Below are 15,762 nucleotides of genomic sequence, written 5' to 3'. Positions count from 1 at the left end.
CAGCTTAGGGATGGGGCAAAAATTTAGGGCTCAGGAGGCTGGCCGGTGTACTGGTAAAGCACTCAGTCTCTGGTCTTAAATTAAGCAGGCCTGGATTTAAGTTCTTAGACCTGCCCCTTAGGGTTGATGGGACCTTGGGCAGCTACTTAAGTGCCCAATCCGATCTGTAATCTGGGGATAATAACCATTCCTTTCTCTCACGGCTCCATAAGATCACGCGTGTAAAGGGGTTAGCGCGGCAGGTGAACGCTGCACATTAGCTCGGTTGGGGAGGTATCAGGGCAGGAAAAGGGAAACTCAGGCAGGAACTGACTTGCCCAAGGTAACCCCGCAGGTGTGACAATAACTGGTCTCAGGATGTGGGTGCTCTTGACACTCAGGACGAGGGAAGTACAGTGGAAAGTGATTTGGAATCAGAAAAACCGGGATACAAATCCCACCTACCTCTGCTACTTCCTAGTTCGGGCAACCTGAGCCTGTCTGATTAAAAAAAAAAAAAGGCTCCTACCTTGCAGAGGTTTCGAGAATTACATACTAGGCAAAGTGCGCAATGTCAGTCCCAAGCCCCCATCTGTGATGAACTTTTAGAAACAGCAAATGGGTTGATTCATGAGGACGCAGAGCGAGAGTCAAGAAACTAAGTACAGGCAGTTCTGGTGATCTGTTTATTCCTCATAAACACTTGTTTCTACAGTACAACTCAGAATAAATAGAGGCACACGGCTATAATTTCCACCACAATCTGCTGTTGAGGAGACATTCAGTGAGGATAAGGGGCTGGGAGTGGAGCGGGCACGTCTGGGTTCCGGGATGACTGGCGGCCTCCGTGATGAACTCCGCAGGGATCCCATCTGTCCAGATCTGACCCCCAGGCCTGACGGCCAAGCTCGTGGTAGAAGAGGTAATAGTGAACCAAATGCAAGGAGCCAAATTCTCTCTTGGTTCCACTGCAGTCCTAGGATGGGTCCACTTCACCCCAAACCCCAAGGGGTTGAGGTGGGTCTGACCTACGGGTCCACTGGGAAGGGGCTGTGTCAGCCCAAGCCATCCCTAAGGATTCAGTTCCTCCACGGTAGGGCCTGAAGTGGCCCAGAGAGGTCTGTCGTCTACCCCAGAGTAAGTTACAAATACACATTATGAGATGACTCCTTGTAGCAGTTTCTTGACTGTCCCCAAAAGGGATCCTGTCCCGTGTCTAAGGAAGGAGAGAGGCACAATGGGGCACAAATTAGCTGCTGGAACTCAGGTAAGGAAAACAGCTTGTACAGTCAGGGGAGAGGGAAATCGCACTCTTATGGAACCCTTCACAGGGGGCCAAGCAGACACAAATACCAGCTTGGGAGGACAAAGTGGAAGGCCCGGAGCCATGAAGCCAACCAGCAGCAAATGAGGGGGTGACACACGGAAACGCTCTGGCTTTGACTTCCATAGGACTGCGGAGCTAAGCCACCCCTATGTGTCTCCCTGTTTCTCCAGGGTAGCACAAAGCACTAGCCCGAATCTGGGGCTAGGATCATCTGCCCCCAGGACAGGCAGAATGAAGAGATTCTGCCTCCGTTGGCAGGAAATCAAGTGGAAGCAGGTCTGCACTGGGCGACCCGAGGCATTAGGGACAGAGAATACCAACCAGGGAGAGAGGCAGATACAGAACTGGTGACCCTGCTATGGGCCGGGGGGCCGCAGTCCTCACGACTTTTGTCATCAAATCCCCGCCTGGCAGGTGAGGGGGCATGTGTCCAGGCCTCTTCTCCGTGGGCATTCTCATCTCCTCTCACGTCTGGGGCAGGTGTTCACCTCGAGGGCGGCCCAGGGCCCACACTTCGGCCCTGCCTGGCGGCGGGTGCAGGACGTGTGTCAGGCGGTGAGGTTCCTAGCTGACTTAGAGGCACTCTGGGCCCGCTGCACGACCGCGGAGCACTTCTCCCGCCGCAGCAGCTTGTTGTTCTCAAACAGACCTTCGTTGCGGGGTATTCCGTGAGAGCCATCAGGGAAGGTCAGCAGGCCTTTGAGGGGGACAGAGGAAATACGGGACTGACAGGGTGTGCGCGACCCCGAAAGCAGCCTGGCACCACGGAGCTGTGCAGAAGGAAAACCTGCCGCTCTTACCCTGAGCCCTGGGTGGGCAAGTTTGCCAGCTGGGCGTCAGGGCCCGGTCGCTATGGACTGGTAGACATCCCTGAAAGCATCCAAGCTAACAAGGTGTCCTCCCACCCCTAGCATGCTCCCCCCGGTCACCCGTCTTGCGGGGTGTGACTTACCAAAACCGTCTACTCTGCCATTTTTAAATTCCCCTTCAAATGTCATGTTGTCATGTCGAATGAAGACTCCGACGCCGTTAAACTTGCCCTGGGCGAACTCCCCCTCGTACCTGCAGAAACAGGGGATGGGAGCTGGCAGGGGGCAGTGAGCTGTGGAGGTTAACTGTGTGAAACAGCTACCAGTGACTTCTGCCTGCGTCAGAATCCCCACCCCCACCCACCCCACTCCGGACCAGCAGAGGAGGGCCAGAGAGCATGTGTGATATGGGGCTCTAATCTCAAGGAGATAACAGAAGAGAATGGCAGTCGGGTGGAAGGTCACTCGGCTCCTTGCCATTTCAAATTTTAGATCTATTTATAAAGTAACTAATAAAAGAACTGCTTACTTCTTGCCTGTTTTCAGAGGGCCTGGGCCAAGCTCAGGTCTGACCAGCTATTTATCACTATCAAAGCTGAGAAAGGAATGACCCAGGACTTACCTTGAGCCATCTGAGAAGGTCAGAACCCCGAAGCCATTAAAGAGCCCGTTCTCAAAATGACCCAGGTAGGTGCCACCGTCTGCAAACATTAGTTGACCAAAACCATGTCTGCGGCCTGAACAAAGAGAAAGACAGTTGTCAGGTCGGGATGGGGTAGCTTTAGGGACCCCCTCGCTGCCTAACATCCCTTGTCTTTCGTCACCCGACCCACAAAGGAAAGAAGAGAAGCAGTGAGGTGAGCAGGACAGAGAACTCCTACCCAGAGTCAGACACCAGGAAAATCTGGCTCCTGGGACCTTCCCTTCTTGTCCCAGGCATCAGATGTGCAGCGGGTCTCTCTCGGTACGAGTAAGAGTGCTGAGAAATAACACAAGCTACCACGGTGCCTTGACTATGTGTCAGGCACTCTTCTGAGCACTTTGTAGGTATCATCCTATCTAATCCTCACGACGTTAAGAGGTAGGCACGGTACTATTATTCCCATTTCACAGATGCAGAAAGCAAGGCTAGGAGCAGCTTAATCCTTCACCCGAGACCACAGAGCTGTTCAGTGGCAGAGCAAGAATGCAAACGCAGCAGTCATGCTGGCCGGGGAGCCCTCACCACTTACTCCCGTTGCCTCTCTGAGAGAAAACCGTGCCGCACGGCACCGTGAAGCTAGGGGGCAAACCTAACAGGCTGACTGGCAACACTGATTCGGGCTTTGTAGGGCTGTGCTTACCCGTTGCACTGACCAAAAAACAGCAAGATGCTGGAGGAGCAATCACGTCTTTCCAACAGAGTATGAGGGAGTTCTTCCAGGGGACAGTCTGCCTGGCAGATTGGCGCCTCCGAACAGCCAGCTTTGAGGGGACGGCAGGTGTTGAGGAGGCAGGAGAAAGGCAGGGGATGTACAAGGGCACATCCCCTCCCCCAGTTTCTCCTCTCAGGGCTCAAGAATTCATGGGCTGTCAGGATCTAACGTGAAAAGAATGGGGTGTGCGTCGAAATGGCCTGAACTTCTCTTCACTGGCACAACGGTAGGAAGTCAAGGCTTCTCGGGGCAGTTCCTGGCTTGCTAGGACTGGCCCCCTGAGGCTTTTAAGTGGTCAGACTGTGTTTCTCAGGCTCTGAAGAATTTCACCAGTCCTGTGACTAGACACTTCCAAATGCAATGAGCTGTCACAGGAAATTCAAGGCAATAACTGTCATTTGCTCTTGAGTATCTATCTGTCCTAATTTCCAGATCTTCCTTAACTTTTTTGTAAAGATTTTATTTATTAATTTGACAGAGAGAAACAGCCAGTGAGAGAGGGAACACAGGCAGGGGGAGTGGGAGAGGAAGAAGCAGGCTTCCAGCAGAGGAGCCCGTTGTGGGGCTCGATCCCAGAACGCTGGGATCACGCCCTGAGCCGAAGACAGGCGCTTAACGACTGAGCCACCCAGGCGCCCCTTCCTTAACTTTTTAAATTCATTGGAACCAAGTCACTGCAATGAATTCTGCACTTTCTACTTTATAGGCACTCAAAATAATTCATTTTACTCGCCTGGTACATGAGTATTTATAAAAACAATCCCCAAATAATAACACTAAAGGATAAAAAGATGTTAAAACACTTTATATTCTGAAGTGGAAAGATTTAACTCATTGCTGGAGACTGGGCAAACAATGACATTTTCTAATGCCTTTATTTAATCCTAAAATCAAAGAAAGGAAAGGCACTATTCAGATTAAATCCTGGAATTAGACATGAAGACTCATCCAGTTGGCTTTCATAGCCTGATGTATTTGTCGTTCAGCCAAGTGAAGTGTTCATCACTTGATCCTTCGGGGGTCCTCTCACCTTCCTTCCACTCGCCGCGATATTCCTCCCCACTGGAGTAGGTGAAGGAACCTTTTGTCAGGGTCATGGTGACAGCTTATGGAAGAAAAGGATAAAAACTGCAGGAAACAGAGGAGAGAGCCAGAGTCACAGGATGCTGGAGGAAAGGCCTACAAAACAATTTTGCAGATAACATTCTATCAACTAACCAGCCCAGTAAGTATATATTACCTTGGACACATTTAACAAACATACCCACCTCTCCAGCCCCCTAGTCCCACCCCCATCACCACCACCTCTGCTCAAACAGTCTTATCCTCCTATTGGTCTTAAAAGTTATCAGCCTGGGGCGCCTAAGTGGCTCAGTTGGTTAAGCGTCCAATTCTTGGTTTCGGCTCAGGTCATGATCTCAGGGTCTTGGGATCGCTCAGCACAGAGTCTGCTTGGGATTCTCTTTCTCCCTCTCCCTTCCCCCCTCCCCCACTCATGCTCTATCTCTCTCAAATAAATAAGAAACGATAAACAGAAACTGAGGATTAACCTACAAATATTTGCTTGATACCTACTATGTGTTTAGTTGATGTAAATAAAATATAGTCTCTTCCTTCAATGAGTTTACAGTCTAGTCGGTAAAAGTAATAATTGAAACATGGAACAATATGAGAGATAATGTCATTAAGTGCCAAACTGGATGGCAGAGGTGAACAGAGATAAGGGCCGGGCACAACTGAAACCAAGCAGTCAAGAAAGCAAAGGGCAGTTGCCCATGGAGAAAACCTGGGGAATGAAAGCACAAAGAGCCACGTAAGCTGGATGTTCAGTGGGAAAATAATAAGCTGGGTCTTACTGCAGTGGAAGGTTTATTTAAGGAGTAATAGGTACTCAGCCAAAATCTGAAATCTGAAAACTCTCAGATTTAAATCCAAACTCCATCATTTCATAGACGGAGATCGGGAAGGGAAAAGCTAGTCTGCGGCCGGGCTGGAACCAGTGCCCCGGCCCCCCCTGACTGCTGCTAGTTCTTTCTCTCTTGGACTGCACGCTCAGCTTTTAGGGTCAGGCTACTCTATAGAGACCTGGGGAAGCCAGGCAGAAGAGTTTACAGCTAATAAGGAGGGGGAGACGAAGGCTCTGGGGGTTTCTGAACAGGCACATAATACGAAAGCAGTGCTTACGGAAAAGGAACGTGGCAGCGGGAAGCAGGATGCTTTGGAGCTGCAAGAGGCCACAGCCGGAAAAGCTCGCAAGGCAGGAGATGTGATCATTCAGGAGACTGTGAAAATGAGCACAAATTACTCTCCCTCTGCTCGTGCCCTTGTGATGTGACATGGCAGTCCCTCCATTAACGGGCACTTTATTCCTCTGCCCACTGGGTCTGGGTGGGTTATAGGACTCGCTCAGGCTAATGGAACGTTAGCAAAAGGGATACAGCAGAGGTCTGGAAAGTGCTTGTCTCCGGGGCTTGCCCTCTCACTGCACTTGGAACTGTCCTGCCCCCATGTGGACAAGCCCAGGCTAGTTGGCTGGTGATGAGGGGTCATGTGGAGCTGCTGTCCCAACCGTGCACAGATGCATGGGTGAGCGCGGGCATGACCAGCAGAGCTGCTCCCGAGCCCAGGTCCAAATTACTGACCCACAGAACGATGGACTAGATACATGGTGGTTGTTTTTTTTTTTTTTTAAAGATTTTATTTATTTATTTGACAGAGAGATAGCCAGCGAGAGAGGGAACACAGCAGGGGGAGTGGGAAAGGAGGAAGCAGGCTCCTAGCGGAAGAGCCTGATGTGAGACTCGATCCCAGATCACCGGGATCACGCCCTGAGCTGAAGGCAGACGCTTAACGACTGCACCACCCAGGCGCCCCCATGGTGGTTGTTTTAAGCCACTATGTTTTGAGGTGGTGTGTTATCACCCAGCAACAGCTAACTGATACACCCAGGTACAAGATCATAAGGGCTGAACTAGGGGGAAGACAGTGTAACAGGAGCAGAAGGAGTGGCTATGACAGAGATATTGTAGAAAAGCAAACAACCCAGTAACACTTGGAGACTGGCTAGGTATGGCTTCACGTGTGCAGTAAAAGAATGCTTGCATGCAGAGATATCCTATAAGAAGGGGGTTAAGATACCTAAAGTATCATTAAATACGAACAGAAACACTTGACATATTTTGAAAATGCAATCCCTAGTTCTTTTTTAATTCCCTAGGTCTGTTTACTCCCCTCTTCATCGTTTCCAGATCTAAGCAATACAACATTTTTACAAGGGACTGTGGCAATGCAGAGTCCTAGGCCCACACCCAGATCTCCTGGATCAGAGTCTGTAAATTAGAGCCTGGGATTCTGCAGTTTTAACAAGCACGTCGTTAGATTGCTGCACACTTGAAAGCAGGGGGATTACTACTCCAATAAGCAGGTACACTATGTGTGACAGTTCTCTGACCTATAAATCACCGCTGAAAGGTCCCCTGTTATTAATAATGAACCTAGAGGGGCACCTGGGTGGCTCAGTCGGTTAAGCATCTGCCTTCAGCTCAGGTCATGATCCCAGGGTCCTGGGATTGAGCCCCACATCGGGCTCCCTGCTCACTGGGGAGTCTGCTTCTCCCTCTCCCTCTCCTGGTTCCCTTGTGCAAAGATCTCTCTCTCTCTCTCTCTCTCTCAAATAAAATCTTTTTAAAAAAATGAACCTAGAGTCTAACCGTCAAGCATCTGATTGAATTCCAACAGGACAGGTGCACCTCTTCTTCAGAACATGGGGGCCAGGCCTGGAGGACAAAACAGGAGTGGGTTTTTAAATCCCTGCAGGCCTGGTGCCAACAGCTAGCTTCCTTCAAGTCCCAGAGAAGCCCAAATCACACACAATGTTAATGGTTGTATTGCTGTCTCCATTATGGAACATCAAGATGGGGTTAAAAGAGTAGGCTCCTCGGTACAACAGGGATCTGGCACATGTGATACTAAAATGATGCTTTAAATGTTCAACTAAAACAAGATGTACATTAGTTTGTATTCTCCAAGCTGTGATGGTAGATGGGGCTGGGTTATTCATACTCCACGTCAGCCAATGCAACCCTCTAGAATCAACTGAGCTAACCCCAGAGAAAGTACTTGAAATACCCTTATAACAGCAACTAACAGGAATTGACTCCTTACTGTGTGCTGTAAGTGTTTTTTAAATACATAATCTAATTTCAGCTCACAACTTTATGAGGTGGGTAGTACTATCATTTCCACTTTACACATGAGGGAGTAAGTAAGTTCACCAAGGTCCCGCAGCTAACACGTGCAAGTTAGAAGCAGAGACGTGGGGGTCGGTCTCTGGGGCTCACACGCCTAAACCCCATCCTGTCTTCCTGTCCCACACTCCTCCCAGTGTAATACAGTGGTGTGTGGGCTGACACTGGGGCTCCCATCCCGGGGCACTGTGTAACCTTGGGAAGCTTACGTAAATGCCTCTAAACCTGTCTCCTCCCCTGCAAAGTGCAGAAAATATACGTACTTCAGAGAGTTGGCACGGATTAAATTAAACAAGATACATCAGGGTGCCTGGGTGGCTCAGGCAGTTAAGCGTCTGCCTTTGGCTCAGGTCATGATCTCAGGGTCCTGCCTGGGATGGAGCCCCATGTCGGGCTCCCTGCTTAGCGGGGAGCCTGCTTCTCCCTCTCCCTTTCCCTCTGCAGCTCTCCCTGCTTGTTCTCTCTCTGTCAGATAAATTTTAAAAATCTTTTAAAAAAAATTAAAGAAGATACACGAGAGTACCTAGACCACCACCAGACCCTGGCCATTAATGTTATTCTTTTCCTCCTTCAAAAATAGACACCTCAACTCACACATTCACTTACGGTAATGGAAATTTCTCTAAAGTCTCAGTATAAAAATGCTACCAATGTAATTCAAATAACATTTGGAAAAAAAAAAAACCAGCAATTTTGCCTGAGGTAAATTCTAAGGTGAGAGAAAGTAAACTACAATTGCCATTCATCTGTTTTTTATTGCACCCCATGGGATATTTTAGTTTTGGCCGGTGTCATGATGCTTCTGGATATAGATGCCATAAGCCCAGAAATGGTCTGCCATGCAAACAACTGGGCCTGAACAGAGCAGGGCTCAGTGACATATTCTGGGCCCTGGCCCTGTCTCTAAGCTCTTGTTTCCTCCCAGCTAGGAGGACAGAGGAGTTCTGAGAATCCCTTGCTCTCACCCACACAGGGAGCAACATTTGTTTCTACCCCCAGAATGAGGCCAGCTTGGGAAGCTCCTCCAGTGGTGTCTGGGAGCACCTCCCACAGCTCCACCAGGGATTTTCTCACTGTTGCTACTCGGGAGCTCCATGCCTGGGCTCTCTCACACAGCAGAAGACATCCCGAGATAGGGACCTTTCTCTTCTTGTCGTAAAGCCCCTTGAAAGCTCTGGGGCCACTTTCTCTGGTGGGTGATGCTGGTACCCGGTGTGCCATCCCTGCTCCACCAATGTTCCAACAAGGTCGGCATCCAATTTCAGGCTCAAGCCTCTTGTCAGCCCAGCATCAGTGTGCCTGGGGTAGAGGTCAGCATGACTCCACTGCAAATACAACATTAATGAGAGGAAGAGAAGCAGTTTTCCATCGAAACTGCAGAGGAAAACTCTTTCCAGTCCAGATAGGCTTTGATAACTACAGGCCGTCTTCAGCTCTTCCCAGAACGAATGACGTCAGCGTATTAAAAGTCAGCTTATGGAACAAAGCTGAAATATTTCATTCCTTCAAACCAAGTCAGAATCTTAAAGGTCGTATCTTATAATAAATCTTATCACTAAACAACTATTCCAAAACATAAACACAAAATCATTATTTATGCAGGGAGATGATATGATAAGGGCATTTCCTTCCGATGTCTGGCAGCTGTAAACTTGTCTTCCCTCAGAGGTCTGGAAGGAGTTATCGCGGGGCCATGTGAGGAGTCAGTCTGACTGCCCAGGGGCTGAGGGGGAGCAGACTCCAGCATTTGTTTACTTTTTCTCAAGGCTACGTGAAACTTCCACATAGTGGCATCCCACTTATTTCAGAGGGACCAGTAGCAGGTCTCTGAAAGAAAGGGAACAGCATTTCTCCAGTTCGAAGTCTATCTTTGGACAAAGTACTAGCCAGCCCTCAAATTGTAAACCTAGCCACTCTTTTGGTATGCTGTTAGCTCTGAGGGAATATATCCTAAAGTTTTTAAAGATGCCACTGAAACTGAAAAAATCATCCTCTAATTACCAAACGTGGCAGATTGTAATTTCCAAAGACATCTGCGGTCGTATCTCCTATATTTCGCATTCTATAAGTTGACCTTGCCACTGCCCCATCAAAAGGTGGGGTCTAACTCCTCTTCTTTGAATCTGGGCAGGCTTGTGGTTGCTTCAACCAATAGAACACGATAGAAGAGATGGTGTGTTCTGAGGTCAGATCAGAAAAGGTGATGCATCTTCCCTCTTGCTCACTGGTACGCTTGTGCTTGGAGAACTGAGCCGCCACAGAAGTCTGACTACCCTGGGGCTACCGTGCTGTGAGGATGCTGAGCCACAAAGAGCCACATGTGTTCGTGCTCCAGTTGGCAATTCTCATCTTTGAATCGGCCTAGCGCAGGCACCAGCTGTGAGCCAAGGAGCCTGCAGATGATTCTAGCTCCCAGCCGCTGAGTCGGCCTCCCATCTGAGGTATCATGGAGCTGAGTGAGGTCATCCCCATGATGCCCTCTACAAATTCCTGACTCACAGAATCTGTGAGCATCATATGGTTGTTTTCAGCAGCGAAGGTTGGCGTATAATGTCATATAGCTATAGTAACTGGAACATCTTCTCTCCACCTAACCCTGCCACCTCCTCTCTCGTTTGTTTTTCCAAAAGTACATTTCCATTCCTTTCTTTACCTAGGGAGACAGTGCAAACTCCCTCCAACAGTGGCTGGTCAACATGATGTCCTTTCCCAAGAACACAAGTGGACGTGCTAAGTAAAGGACACACGTGGACTCTAAGGGTTTTAGGCCACGGTTGAACCCATTTGACTAGAAACTTCTACCTATGTCCAAATAATTGATGTTGTCACTGCCTGGGACAGTGATTTTCACTTGTGACTTCTGTAATTAGCCATGCTAAGTAACAGTCAGCTGTACAGCCACTGACCCAAAAAGAAATCATGGTCATTGAGACAAATCTAGTTTAATACAGGACAGCCAGAGCTGATGAAGACTGAAAACCCAACACTTTAATAAGGATGCAAATCAGTACCTGTATCAGTTACCAAAAAAAAAAAACTTCTTAAAGAGAACAGGTGGCCTAGGAGTTCAGACTTCAGCTCTACATATGGAATCTAGTTACAATACCAAGAAGATTCAGGCTTCTAAACAGATACCCTTTCTGCTCTTTTGATAGATGGGTTGCAGGGGATCGATCCACACATTTATCTAAAAGAAAATGACTTTTGTCCCTGAAATGAATACACCATTGGTCTGCACAACAGACTACATCCCTGCTTATCTTTATTTTCTCCTGACCCAGACATTTCCAAATAGAACTTGGAGACAGGAATGTAACATTTGTTTCCATTCCACTTGTCTTTTTTTAGAGTTTAGAAATCAAACTTGCTAAAAAAAAATTTACGCATTCATGATATCTTCTGTTCAAATTCAGAGGTTTAAAAACAACAAAAAGCTAACATCAAGAGGAACAGATTCTCACTTTAAGAATATTGCTTTGAGGCAGCCAGCTTTCCCCACATATACCTTTACATTGTTCCTCCAAAGCCTTCCCAGAATATGAATGTCTTGTCAAAGTTCTCTTAATTATAAAGAAAACAGTCTTAGGCTTTTAGAATCCTAAAGAGAAGAAAAGAAAGACTTGGTGAACAAAAATTAGGCTTGTGGGGCGCCTGGGTGGCTCAGTCCTTAAGCGTCTGCCTTCAGCTCAGGGCCTGATCCCAGGGTCCTGGGATCGAGCCCCATATCAGGCTCCTCCGCTGGGAGCCTGCTTCTTCCTCTCACACTCCCCCTGCCTGTGTTCCCTCTCTCGCTGGCTGTCTCTCTCTCTGTCAAATAAATAAATAAAATATTTTTTTAAAAATTAGGCCTGTAAGAAACCTAGAAGAAAAAGTCACACATTCCTTTTAAAGTGTTTTAAATGAGCTTGAAATAACTGTTTTTCTTATAAGTCTACAAGTCTTTTTACTGTAAGTCTTCCTTGAACTCGAAAAGTTAAAAAAAAATTTTTTTTTGCTACTAGGTAAACATCTTATTTAGGAAGACTGTGGGACGGTTAGATTGAAGAAAGTGGGAAGAAAATCTTGACACCAGAAAGAAGATTAAAAAAAAAAAAAAAAAGACTTGAGGGTGATGAGGACTGCCATGATACTGTCGTATTTCATGAAAAAGGAAATGCCTGGACCGGGTTCTAATAAAGCCGAATTACTCTGCGGACACCTAAGCAGTTTGGAGATGCTACCCAGCAGGCGTGCCACCATCCACTAATTGAGGCATGCCATTCCCCAAGCCTCGCTCTGTGGGACGTCTCTCCAGCAGAGTGTGAGAGGCGAGCCCAGGCCAAACAAAGCCGTAGACCCAACTAACATTTCCTAGTCGCTCTCCCACCCCGTTCTTGCGTCCCAGCCCCGATCCTTCCCTCTACCCGAGCTCTGCTCCACCGCCTGGGCCAGGTCTCTGCTCACACGGGTCCGCCATCCCCTCCGGACGCAGTCCCCACACACCCGCTCGCCAAGCCGGGTACCGTGGGCCCTCCCTGGCCTCGGTCCGAGCGGTAGAGACCGGAGGCCCGGGTTCGGCACCCCACCGGTCCCGCCCTCTGGCCAGCTCGTCCTGGATGGAGTCATGATCCCCAGCCAGTCATCTCGGGATGGGCTCCTCAGTTCCTTCCTCACGACCACACTCTCCCGGCCCCCTCCCTCCTGCGCTGCCGGCCAACCTGAGCTCCGCCTTTCGGGATGACAATCACACCCGGACACCGGGCTCCAGCGGCCGGGACCGCGGCTCCGCCAGGATCGCCCCTGCCACCAGCCTCTCCACCAACTCCACCAGCGTCTGCCCCACTTGACGCCGCCATCCCCGGCGACCGCACTGGGCGTAATTCCCGCTGCCCATTGGCTGTTACCTAGGCAACCGGGAGCAACGCCACTCTCCATTGGCCCAGCGCGGACTCTGCGCCATCTTTGTGCGGGGCGGAGGGTCTCAAGAGCTTGGGTCAAACATCCGAAAGAGGGTGGAGCTGAACCCATAGTCCTACCTCGGCCACCTGACGGAGACCTCCGGTCTCGGTCTCTGTCTACGCAGAGACAGCCCAGCCGAAATGTCGACAAAAACAAAACAAAACCCGGGTCAGAAGCAACAGTGACCACCAACTCAAGCGGCTCGGATCCTGCGCGGACCTTCGGAGTTGTAAATGGCTCCTCCCTGGAATTAAAGGACAAAACCCAAACCTGGCTTTTGAGTTTCAGCTTTGTGAATTGTAACAGGCAGCTGCAGTTTAAAGAGTGTCAGTCCCGTGCCAGCACTGTGATACCAGGACACCTCTGCCTTCACTCATTGTAAGAATTTGTGTTGTTGTCGTTACTCAGATCCTTTGTGTTTAAAATATAGTGTCAAGATTGTAGCAAATTCTCCAAATATCGCGCACGCCAATCCTTTTATCCATTTGTTTATTTACTGACCAATGTGAGTGCAGCTAGAAAGGACATGATCGCTGCCCTCATGGGACTTTACTGCCTAGATGTGGAGAAGAAAAGATTCATGCACATGGAAAAATTCAAGACTATATTTAATTATTAAAAGAAGGCAAGTGCATGAAGAGAGTAAACAAACTCCTTCTCTGATTTGGGCGTTTCCTCATCTGTGGCATAGAAAATGAAAATAATAATGATAAAGACTCCCTAGCACTTCTTTGGGAATAGTGCAAAATGCTCAGTACTGTGTCTGTGACATTATAAGTGCTCCCAAAACAGCAGTTTTACATTGTTTTAAAAGGCTTGGATTCTGTGTTAAATCCCATGTCTGCCACCAAGTGTGTGTGACTTCAAGCAAGTTATTAAGCTCTGCGGCCTATACAATGAGATTGGACTATTAGACCTATGAGATTCAACCAGCTCTAACACTCAGTGGTTAAGCATGCTAAACTGTGTGGTAATGACTATATAAATATATATACAGTTATTGAGATAATGGCATGTCAAGAAAACATCTTCTTAGATAGAGAATGTATATTAGAAAATTTGATGAAATAAGGTTAAATAGATTGTGGTTAAGTTATGGAGAAACCTGAAAAATTAGGGGGAAGATATGGTTTGCAAAATGTAGTGTTTTGAATGGGCAAATTCGTAGACACAGAGAGTAGAAATTACCAGGAACTAGAGAAAAAGGGAGTTATTGTTTAATAGATACGGAGTTTTTGTTGAGATGAAGAAGTTTTGGGTATAGGCAGTGGTGATGGTTACACAACATTGTGAATGTATTTAATGTTACTGAACGGTACACTTGTGAATGGTTAAAATGATAAATATGCATATTTTACTGCAATAAAAAATGTAGTTTCTTAATCAGAGCAGTGACACCAGGAAACCAGTGTTTTAAGAAAATTCATCTGGTAGTGATGCTCAGAGATAACCAGAGAGATTGGAAGCAGAGGAACAAATTCACAAGCTATTTTAATAATGTAGCTAAGACATCTTGAGAATCTCAAAAGTAATGTGGCATCAGTGAAAATGGAAAGAAAGGAGGGGGTACAGGCTGATGTAGGAAAGATGTTGGGGTTCAGAGTCAATGGCTAGGAAAGAATTTTTGAGACATCTTCAGTGCAAAAAAGGTGGTTTTATTAAAGCACAGGGACGGGACCGTGGGCGGAAAGAGCTGCACTGGGGTCATGATGAATGGCCAGTTATATACTTTCAAGTTGTGAGGGGGTTAGGGATTGTGTAAGTCTCTAAGGAATTTTGGAAGCAAGGTTTCCAAGACCTTGAGGGGGCTAGCTATTGTTAGGAAAACGTCATTTATTACTGTCTAATAAGACCTTAGTCATGAGACCCTTATCGGTGAGTCATCATGCTTGGGGGATGATTGCCAACAGATATCTTGGGGGGTAGAGATAAAGGAAGTTTCCAAAGGAATTTTTATATGTTATAGTCGACTTACAGGTTGGGGGGGGGGCAGTTGTTGGGATAATGTTAAGCTAAGCCTTTTGCCCTTAGCAAAGTATTAGCATCAAGACAGCCGAGTTCCTAGAGGAATGTCACTCTGCCTGTTTTAAGGACTTGTCAGTGGGCTGTAAATAGTAAGGAAATTTAATTTTTCTTTTGTCTTTGCTTCTCACATCACATATGAAACACATCTCATAGAGATATTTAATAAGAGGCAGTATAGTGTTAAAAGCATTGAGCAGGTCTGCCTGGATTTGGATCCCGCTCTGCCACTTACCAGCTGCATGACCATAGGCAAGTTACTTTACGTAGTTTCCAACATCATGAGAGCTGTAATGTCATTTACGTGTAATCCAGTTATATCCATGTACTTTACAAGAAATGATGTCTGGCATGTGCTTAGTATTTGGTGAGTGCTAGCTCTCCATACGTAATAGAGAATGTATTGACCCTTTTTTTTTTTCAGTAAAAGGAAAATCAAGTTCTAAGTGGTAGAATCTAAATTCTGAGAATTTTCCATAGAGTTCTCAAGGGAACACTCAAAATCTTGCAGCTTTCCTTGACAATAATTTGAAGCTTAGGGGCTAAATGAGACGAAGAGATCATCTCTGTGGATGTGACCCCTGGGATGCAAAAGGCAAGTATTACTGAATTATTTGATGTCTGGATAGGAAAGGGAAATACATGTCTTCTAACTGAAAGAGGAAACTGTATGGATCTTGGCCTAAAATGGTTTATATGGCAAAAAAAGTTTAAGAGATTCTCACATGCACAATTAAACAATGGTTGTTTCAATTCAATTCAATTTAATTCAGTTCAATTCAGTACTTCCAGTACTTCTAGTACTGTGACAATAATTTGATTCAATAAAGAATGACTATGACATGTTGGTTACGGTATGACTGATTATCTCTTGTGAAAACCTATGCCTCTAGTCTGCTGGTGATTTTAAGCAGAAAAACAAAAACAACATCAACGATAAAAAAGGTGGTACCATTTGTTGAGTGTACTAACCACTGTGCTAAGCGTTTTACATACATTATCTTGATTCTTATTTAATTGAGGGA

The 15,762-nt window shown here is 47.1% G+C and overlaps 1 protein-coding gene across 5 annotated transcripts; it reads right to left on the bottom strand.

Moving 5' to 3' along the window:
- Positions 1 to 654: 654 nt before the first annotated feature.
- On the bottom strand, positions 655 to 14,405 carry MORN4 (MORN repeat containing 4). Of its 5 annotated transcripts, XM_008703201.2 has the most exons (7): positions 12,475 to 12,635; positions 7,241 to 7,306; positions 5,715 to 5,812; positions 4,561 to 4,658; positions 2,738 to 2,852; positions 2,259 to 2,368; positions 655 to 2,003 (listed from the first exon to the last, which is right to left on the bottom strand). In XM_008703201.2, exons 4-7 carry the CDS (start codon positions 4,625 to 4,627, stop codon positions 1,855 to 1,857), a joined length of 441 nt encoding a protein of 146 aa, XP_008701423.1. In that variant the 5' UTR covers positions 4,628 to 4,658; positions 5,715 to 5,812; positions 7,241 to 7,306; positions 12,475 to 12,635; the 3' UTR covers positions 655 to 1,854. The 5 variants fall into 5 exon arrangements, with proteins under 5 accessions (XP_008701423.1, XP_008701627.1, XP_008701497.1 ...); XM_008703405.2 differs by lacking the exon at positions 5,715 to 5,812; XM_008703275.2 differs by lacking the exon at positions 7,241 to 7,306.
- Between the last annotated feature and the right edge of the window lie 1,357 nt (positions 14,406 to 15,762).

This window comes from Ursus maritimus, unplaced genomic scaffold (genome assembly GCF_017311325.1).
Source record: "Ursus maritimus isolate PB19 unplaced genomic scaffold, ASM1731132v1 scaffold_7, whole genome shotgun sequence".
Classification (NCBI taxonomy): Eukaryota; Metazoa; Chordata; class Mammalia; order Carnivora; family Ursidae; genus Ursus; species Ursus maritimus.
The sequence above is the reverse complement of the archived record's forward strand: the minus strand, read 5'-3'. Positions and strand labels throughout refer to the sequence as shown.

What these genes read in the sequence shown, in the direction of transcription:
- MORN4 (XM_040624109.1), bottom strand. Translation starts at nt 12,784, where the DNA reads ATGGGTTCAGCTCCACCCTCTTTCGGATGTTTGACCCAAGCTCTTGAG. An exon ending in TCCCGAAAGGCGGAGCTCAG is followed by an intron (nt 2,853 to 12,474) that starts GTTGGCCGGCAG and finishes CTCTTTGTTCAG; the next exon opens with GCCGCAGACATGGTTTTGGT. An exon ending in ACCTTCTCAGATGGCTCAAG is followed by an intron (nt 2,391 to 2,737) that starts GTAAGTCCTGGG and finishes GCCCCCTGCCAG; the next exon opens with CTCCCATCCCCTGTTTCTGC.